The sequence below is a fragment of the Cheilinus undulatus genome, linkage group 8 (genome assembly GCF_018320785.1).
Source record: "Cheilinus undulatus linkage group 8, ASM1832078v1, whole genome shotgun sequence".
Taxonomy (NCBI): Eukaryota; Metazoa; Chordata; class Actinopteri; order Labriformes; family Labridae; genus Cheilinus; species Cheilinus undulatus.
Window position 1 is genome coordinate 17,264,154 of NC_054872.1, and position 8,778 is coordinate 17,272,931.

The following is an 8,778-nucleotide window of genomic DNA, read 5'->3' on the forward strand; positions in this document are numbered from 1 at the left end:
TTGTATCATTTGCGTTCATAAATACCTAAAGTCTGCTGCAGAAGAAAATGTTTTAATGTTGGAAACCTCAAAATAAAACATTTTCCTTTATCACGCTATAAAAATGTGTTAAAGCACAATGAACCCAGGCTGTATTTTTAATTGGAGTGTCAAGCTGTTTGGATTTATCCCTAAAAATCAAGACAAAATGGAGCATTACCCTCGTATCAAAGCATTTCTAGAGTAACAGTCTCTTCTCTTTCTCCTCCAGTTTTACAGCAATCCGGCCAGGACTCCAATGCCAGAAGTGAGACTGTGTTCACTTCCAGCCAAATGGTAAAAACCTTCTTGGACAAGGCAGATACGGAGGCTTACAGCGTCTCAGGCAGCCATTACGCCTTCTTCCTGGAGCTTTTGAACAGATGAATGTGAATTCCAGATCAAACATCAGCAGAAGAAAGCAAACATCCACAGGGAATTGATTGGTTGTTTTCCCTTTATTCTCAGCTTGGTGTGTCTGAACAACATTGTGATTAATTTCTGATGGTATTTACAGCTCTGCTCCCCTCCATGGGAACCGCTTAATGGTTGAAATATGTTAAATGTAATGCTGCTGCCCATTTGTGAGCACTTTCCACAAATTGTTGTGAAATTACCTGTGACTTAACATGTTGTGCGGTAAACAAGATTAAATTTGCAGAGTGCTAATTCGAAATGAAGCAGAGTGGAGAGAAATGAATGAGTCAACATCAGCTAGATCATTTGTTGCCACTTAATATCTTCATCAGGAAATGCTCTTAGTGCTGCGTGACGTACCGCTCGCAGGGAAAGACCAATTAGAGTTTTTTAAAGATGCCTGATGCAAGGTTATTAAAAGATTAGCACCACATAATTTCATCTGAACGCAGCCTTTGTTTGTTTCTCTTTCGAACAAAGACCCCTCACAGTGGCAGAGTGGGCAAGAAGGGAGAGATTTAATCACATAAGAGCATTCCTGCTGATGTTGGAGAACAGTCTGTTTATAGCTCATTCACAAAAAACTGTTCTGAAGTTATTCTTTTGACATCTCAGAGAAAAATCTTCCACTTTTACACATTTTAAAGAAAGTTTTTTGTTTTAGGCTGAAAGGGTAATTATTTTCACTATTGATCTAATTTCATAGTGTGTACTTCTTGGTTGCCATTTATGGTCATAACTTGACTAATAATCCACTAATGATGGCAACCTAGATGGATAAAGAACTATATCAAGAAGCTGCATTAAAAAATAGTGTAAGACTGGCTTTGAATACTCAAAATAAGTCAATGAATAAATGTGTGAATCTTGCAAGTAGAAGGCAATAATACTCATATGTAATGTTAAGATCTTAAAGTTGCAGTTTCTATCGTTTTTTCAGTTTATTTTTAAAAAGCTATAAAGCAAATGTATATTTCCTGCAAAGTATCAAACATTATAATTTCTTAAAAATAAAGTGCACATATGCAGAAGTTTAATCTTTCAGGTTTCATTGAAAAAATAAGAGAATATTAATCAAAAAATATTTAAGTATACTGTGTGTGAAGCAGATATTGTGTTAATGACAAATTCAACCTGCAAAAGTGGCAAGTTGAGTCACTGTAGAACTCACCCAAAACCCACTTAGATCAGGTAGGTTGGTGTAAGTTAATGTCAGGATGTGGTTGCTAATGTTAGTATCAGACAGGTCTAGTTTCATACTTTGATGATATTGATAATTCTACACATAATTTAACCACAATAACTGGTATTATAGCCAATAATCAGGCTGATTCATTATTGTTGCTGCTCTTTGATTCATTCATTTCTTCTGCATCTCCCCCTTTTCCATTGTCCAGCCCAAACAGTCCCAGTGGGTTGCTGCAAAACATAAGTCTGGTTTACCTGAGGTTTCTGCCTGTTAAAGGAAGTTTTTCCTCACCCCTGTCACATCACTGAATATAGTGCTTATGAACATACAATAAGAGTATGGTGTAGACCTGCTCTTTGTGGAAAGCATCCTGAGATAACTTTTGTCATGAATCAGCTGATGTAATTGATGTAATCTAGCCTATAATCTATGTTGAGCTATTGTTGTTTGTGTTTAAGTTTGTGTATGATTGATTTCTTTGTTGTGTTGTTTACATGTATATGACATTTTTTATCATAATCTAGAAAAGTTTCATCTCTTCAGTTCCAGCACATTGCAGACACTGCCCTCTTGAGGTTCTGTCAACAAACTACATCATGTAGACAAAGACCTAAAGAACAACATTGATCAACCCTACAAAATAAGTTTACAAAATTTGTTTTATTTTAACACAAAAAAACTCTTTAGCTTTTATTTACATTCGACACGTCTGAAGTTCAAATAAACACTCTGAACAAGCAAGGCATTACTTATAAACTTGTAATTCAATTGGACAACAGGGTCTTTAAAAGAGGTGCAGAACTCTGAATAAAACAATAATGTCTTACAAAAAACATGGGGGAAAAACCTCATTGAGTCTGCTGTCCCCACACTCTCCAAACAAAATATTTCTCCATTAAATCAAAGTAATTAGCTATAAGGAATGGCTTTCTGGGTGATATTTTAGTGCCAGTGAAGATGTAGAGATTATGTGCGGTTGCTTTGTCTTTTTTGGCTCTGGATTTGTCTTCTCAGCAACTGATCAGGAACCAGATCTGACTCTTTAACATCCGAGTTTCCACAGCCGACAACAGGACAGCTACAGGATGGAGACAAAGACAATGTAACACATAAAGCATATCAATCATACATAATCTCAAAATTCACTCAAATATAAAGAATTGTAAAAGCAGGGAGATAAATAATACAAAAACGTCAGCATTTCATCATTTCTTCACACAGTCACTGTAGGGGAAGACCTCTGGAATACAGTTCCTATTATTATGCATGTTAGGTGTCCAGAATCAGAGCTCAGACAACAGACGAGTTTTATCTTTTTTCAACAGGGGGATTTAATCAGTGTTTCTCTAGGAGAAGCCACATTTAATTTCACTCTTCATCAAAGCAGTATGATAAAGAAAATGTGAATTAAGTCTGACTTCAGGTCCCAGACCAGCCTGCAGGGTTGTTTACTGCTGCACAACCTGACTCATGTTCTTGAAAGTCCCAGAGGCGGAGCGTCTTACCGGCATTTCTTTTTCTGGATGCGTTTATTTTTGATCAGACCCCGTATGGCTTCTTCCTCATAATTATGGTTACAGGTCTTGTTCTTCACTGGCTTCACCATTTCCACCTTGAATACAGAGACAAAAAAGTATCTTAGATAATGAAACAGCACACAGACCGGAACACAATTAAATCGCTCATACATCAAATCAGTGCGGATTTGTCTCTTGATGCTGGAGGTAAATTGCTTTCCTGAGAAATTATGTAGAGATGTGGAAGAAGATGGACATGTTTTGAAGTAAAAAAAAACAAAAAACAAAAAACACAATGTAAAGTAGCATCATGAATGTCTAAAGAGTAAAATGAGTTTTATTGGTCTACCTGTGTGAGTGGGCAGATGAAGTTAACTTGGCTCTGTGTAACAGCAATGTCCTCATCGAGCTCCTCCATGTCCTCTTCTGGCTCTGTATTGGCTGGAAGTGCAAAAATACACCACAGTGAGCCTCAAAATCTCAAATCACAATATAAATGACTGATGGGAATGACATCACCATCAAGGGGTAAAGCCAGGATGCAGTTATCAGAAACACACAGCAGTAGTGTTTTTTTTCATCAATTTATAAAAACATCTGACAGTGTAACAAAACACAATTATTTCACTGCACTAAAATCTGTCTGTAACTGGAAAATGGTGACTAAAGGAAATCCACAGGAGCACTGGGAACTATCCACAGTTAAACAACATATCTAGTCTGACAGCCAATGGTATTGTTAGACAAACGCTCATGTTGAGTTCAGCCACATCAAAGAAGAAAGTATTTAGACCCCCTTCACTTCTTTCATTTTTGTTATGTTGCAGACTGATGCTATACAACTGAAAAAACATCTTATTCTCAATAATCTACTCTCAGTACCTTATCATGACAAAGTTAGAACAGAATATTAGAATTTTTGATAACTTATAAAAAATGAAATATCACACTGACAAAGTATTCAGACACTTTTCAAAACACCTGAAATTTAGCTCAGGTTCCTCTCGTTTTTCTTAAGATTTTTCTACTGCTTGATTGGAGTCCATCTGTGGTAAATAACATTAACTGGACATGATTCCAAAAGGCACACACCTCTCTCTAGAAGGCCTCACAGCTGTAAATGCATATCAGAAGAAAAACCAAGCCATGAGGTCAAAGGAGCTGTCTGCAGAGCTTAGAGACAGGATTGTTGCAAGGCACAAATCTGGGGAAGGTTACGCAAAAAATTCTGCTGCGCTGAAATTTCCCAAGAGCACAGTGGCCTCCATAAGTTTGGCACAACCAGGACTCTTCCAAGAGCTGGTCGTCCAGTGAAATTGAGCAATCAGTTGAAGGATTTTGAAGGTGAAGGACCTTAGTAAGAGAGGTGGCTAAGAACCCAGTAGTCACTGACTGAGCTCCAGAGATCCTGTGTGGAGATAGGACAAAGTTCCAGAAGGACAACCATCACTGCAGCCCTCCACTGATCTGGGCTTATGGTAGAGTGGCTAGAAGGAAGCCTCCTCTCAGTGTAAATCACGCAAAAGCCCACATGGAGTCTTGCACTTTTTTCAATTTTTTAACTAAATTGGAAAAAAGGGAAGGGGGTCTGTACTGTACTGTACTGTTCTGTCCTGTACTGTAATGTTAGTTAGAAAGCATCTGAATCCTAATGTTAGATGTCTTGGAATGCTGGGTTATCAAACATGTTGCAGATTACAGATTTTCCTCAGTTTCCACTATAAAATTTTTGTTGTTTTTGATGCAGATAACCCAGACTGCTCGCCATATTCTCTTAGCAAACATGATTTGCAAAATGAAACACAACAGAACTATATTTTAAAGATTTTTGATCTTCCCACCATGAGTGTGAGGTCGAAGGAAAAACAGGCAGAGTGCAAAGTCAGGTTATAAATGTAGAACTAATTCTGCACCTTTAATATAAAAAAAAATATAATATTCAAAACAAAAAAACTATGTAGTCCATAGGCAGAAGTTTATGTGTATCTATAACATCACTTCAATCCATGTTTATTCTTAGTTTGTATTACTTTTAGTTGGGGTTCAAATATCAACATTTCAGCACAATGGCTGAAATTCTACTAAACTTGGCCACTGGAAGAGAATATTTCTACTGGCTGATATGGAAGCAGGCAATGTATGGCCCTTGAAACCACAGAGCCCAACAATGACCACCCACCATTTCCACAACAGTAAATTTGAGGGCAACAGCAGCTAAGTAGAGACGCTGCTGATGCATTCTAGGATTCTGGGAAGTGTTTTATTTACAATAGATTGTTAATAAGACATGTTTTTTTTCTTAAAATGAGAGTGAAATCATGCTAACTTCTGTCTTCAACAGGAGCCTATAACATAATTTCACACTCAGGAATATTGTGGTGCATCCACTTTGACACATTATAACTAATAATCAGATCTACAAAGCCAGCATGGACTGTGCAATATTTTGTCTGATGAGGACTGTGCAAAGAAGTGTGTGTGTATGTAGTAACCTCTGCCTTAGCCATGGCGTTTTAAAGGCAAAGCTAGGTCAGTCTCCCCGTTTTAACCTGTCTGTTTAAGGATTCTTGTCTATGCTCAATGCAGAAGCTACTATTAAAAGATCAGAGGCACTCCTTAAACTTTTTCAGGCAGTAACTAAGTGGGTTAAATGAATATTTCAGCCGCTAAGAAAAAAATAAACTAAATATATATACTTCCAAATGATTTCTGTTTTTCAAAATCTACCACTCTAGAGACTGAGTACACCAAGAAAATAACATTTTTGCAGCAGCAAATTCATTTATAATCTCTAGACAAGCTGAAATATAGCATTGTTCAATTGCGGCCACCTTTTCAATAGCGGTGTAATGAGGACACCACATAACAGGGTGATGAAAACACGTTATTATTCAACAGTTTACAAAGGGAGCAGTGGGTTTAAAAGTGAGCTGATTATCCTGAAACATAACACATGCCAAGATTTCTCTCTCAGCTCAGCTGAAAGCCTACTAGAGCACAGCTATTATCACTGCACTATAAGAGCTGCACACATTTCATTGAGTTTAGCAGTGCACACATTTACCTTGGTTTGCAGAGTTCTTGATGCTGTCCTTGAAGGCTACCACTTTCTGATGGTTTTGCAGCTCTGCGTCAGAGAGCTGGGCGGTTCTCGCTTGAAACTGCTCCTTCACCTTGGCTGCCAGGCTGAACATGGCCTCTGGCTGCTGCGTAGTAGCCTGCAGAAACTGATGTAGCTTAGGCTGTTTGCTTTACAGTCAGAATCAGGGTCAACTCCAGCTTTTTTCCCCTGACGTTTCAATTTAACACCTTGACATTAAGACTTGCCATTCAAGAAAATCTTGAGTGCACACAGCATGGCAGGGACAGCTTTGAATGATGCATGACCTTCAAAGGAGCCAATCCTTATACAGTATGTTTTCAACATCCCAGTCCTCATCCTAGTAATGCATCTTTGAGGTTGGCCTGTGCATTTGGTAAAGGGAGAAAGGATGCTTTCACTTAAGTGAAAATGGTAGCACTCACCTCTGTTGTTACTTGTTGAACAACATCCACAAAGAAGTTGATCTCCCTGTCCAGTTTTGCACACTCCAGGATCATGGCCTCCAAATCTGCAACGCCACGGTTTCCTGCTTCACCTGTTAAGAGAACAACACAACTAGCTAAACAACTCTGTATACGTAAACTTTGATTCATGTGATATGCATGTCAAAGTATTGCATCGAATTTTAATGTTTGCACAGACAGCATCAAAAGAAAAAGTGCTTTATAATGGTGCAGTTTTTCATTAAATTAATAAAGAAATTAGAGATGTGCCAATTGTAAAAAAAATAAAGGCCAATAACGATTCTGATATTTGACATCACATTTTCTCTCAGGTATTTCTATGAAAGCAGATCAGATGTTCTCTAAACGGTCACTTATTCTGCCCTTTAAATAAATCTCTTACTTGATTCAGCAGCTAGATATACCAGATGCCAGCATAAAATTACACTGACAAACCAGATAAACACTGGCAACTAACATCTCTTCATGCCACATTATTTGTCTGATGCAAAGTTTGTAAAAAAAGGGTCAATATTGGCAAATACTGATGTTAAACCAATGAATTCTTGCATCCCTTGAAGAAATATATTAACAATCAGCGTTACCTATTGGATGAATGCCTGTTTGTTTTGACCCATGTTGTCAAAGGATTTTGATGCAATCAGATGAAGTATAGATATCTATCTGGAAACCTCAGATTAGTTCTTGTTGGTTAAGTGGTAAATTACTCCGCCTTAGTTTTTGTTGGAATCATGAGGGAGTTACAGGCATACAGGTGGATGATATTCTTGGATATCTTATATTTTTCTTTAAAGGGCAGGGGTAACTATGAGAGTGATTTCTGCAGTAGATCCTTCTTAGACCCCGCATGTACATACAAGGACGGTACATTTTGGCTGTCCTATAACATTATAGTAAATTCTGTCATTGGAATTGTTTAGACAACTGTCTAGAATGCCCACTGAAGTATTTGCCTGAAATGTTGGGGTTTGCTATAAAATTTTCAGGACTTGTCATGGAAATTTTAAAATAATTTGTGTTGGTTATTTTGGGGAAATTGCTTGGAAGTTTTCAGTTACTTTCATGGACATTTTGGGGATATGTTTGTATCTTTTGGAGAGTTTCACTGTACATTTTTGGGGGGAAATTGATTTGAATCTTTTAGGCATTTTCATGGAAATTTCGTTAGATTTTTAAAGGGGAATTTATTTAGGAATTTTTAGGTATTTTCAATTTGATTGGGAATTTGGAAGGGCATCTTTGACATTTTCAGTCATTTTCATGAAATTTTGGGGAACGTATTTGGACATTTTGGGGAATTTGATAAGAAATTTTAGAGAGGGGAATTTTCTTAAAACTTTTCAGGGAAATAGGTTTTTGGAATAATTAGACATTATGTTTTACTAAAACGTGGCGAATAAAAACGTAAATGCTGCTACTTATTGGCTTTCCACCCTTTAAAAACTACTTTATTCTCTTAGCAAAGCAGTGGTAGGCCAATGAACCTGGAGCCCAGGAACAAAAGAAGTGTGATCAAGCGTTGGGCACAAACAAATACTGAGATGCTGAAAGAGGAACAGACAAGCAGGTTAACGGTTCAAGCACGCAGAGAGGCAGAGATATTTACTGTGAGTTTCAGCCAGGTCCATAGCAACGTCCGTCACTATGTCCATTCCTGTCCCGATGTCCGCTTGACATGCCTTCAGGCTAGACAAAGTCCCGTGAACAGCACTAAGAGACATTCCTATGTGAATGTTTTATCTGTTGAGATCACATAAAATAACAGACAACATAAACTTAGGTTCTATGATATCGTTAGCCTAGCTTGTCAACAAATCCCTGCCTTTCGTTGTTGACTGATTAGCTTAACGGCTAACCTACAACCTACAGACTGTATGTAACTTAGCAGTGTCTTAATCAACATCGGCATGCTTACCCAAAAAAGACGATTATTATACTAAAACAGCTAATTGAAAACACTTCAGAAAGGAGCAAAGAAATGCCCCGCGGAAATTTGACTACTACAGTTCGCTAACTTCCGACTTCCGGTTTGTTTTTGTTTTTTTTGTTTTTTTTTCAAATTAAAAGCCT

At 37.6% G+C, this 8,778-nt stretch overlaps 1 protein-coding gene across 2 annotated transcripts; it reads right to left on the minus strand.

Moving 5' to 3' along the window:
- Positions 1-2,265: 2,265 nt before the first annotated feature.
- nsmce2 (NSE2 (MMS21) homolog, SMC5-SMC6 complex SUMO ligase) lies at positions 2,266-8,728 on the minus strand. Of its 2 annotated transcripts, none has more exons than XM_041793876.1 (7): positions 8,624-8,728; positions 8,315-8,448; positions 6,667-6,779; positions 6,206-6,359; positions 3,491-3,582; positions 3,130-3,236; positions 2,266-2,702 (listed from the first exon to the last, which is right to left on the minus strand). In XM_041793876.1, the coding sequence occupies exons 2-7, from the start codon at positions 8,427-8,429 to the stop codon at positions 2,591-2,593; spliced, it is 693 nt and encodes a 230-aa protein (XP_041649810.1). In that variant the 5' UTR covers positions 8,430-8,448; positions 8,624-8,728; the 3' UTR covers positions 2,266-2,590. The 2 variants fall into 2 exon arrangements, with proteins under 2 accessions (XP_041649810.1, XP_041649811.1); XM_041793877.1 differs by having other exon boundaries at positions 8,315-8,418; positions 8,624-8,714.
- Positions 8,729-8,778: the final 50 nt, after the last annotated feature.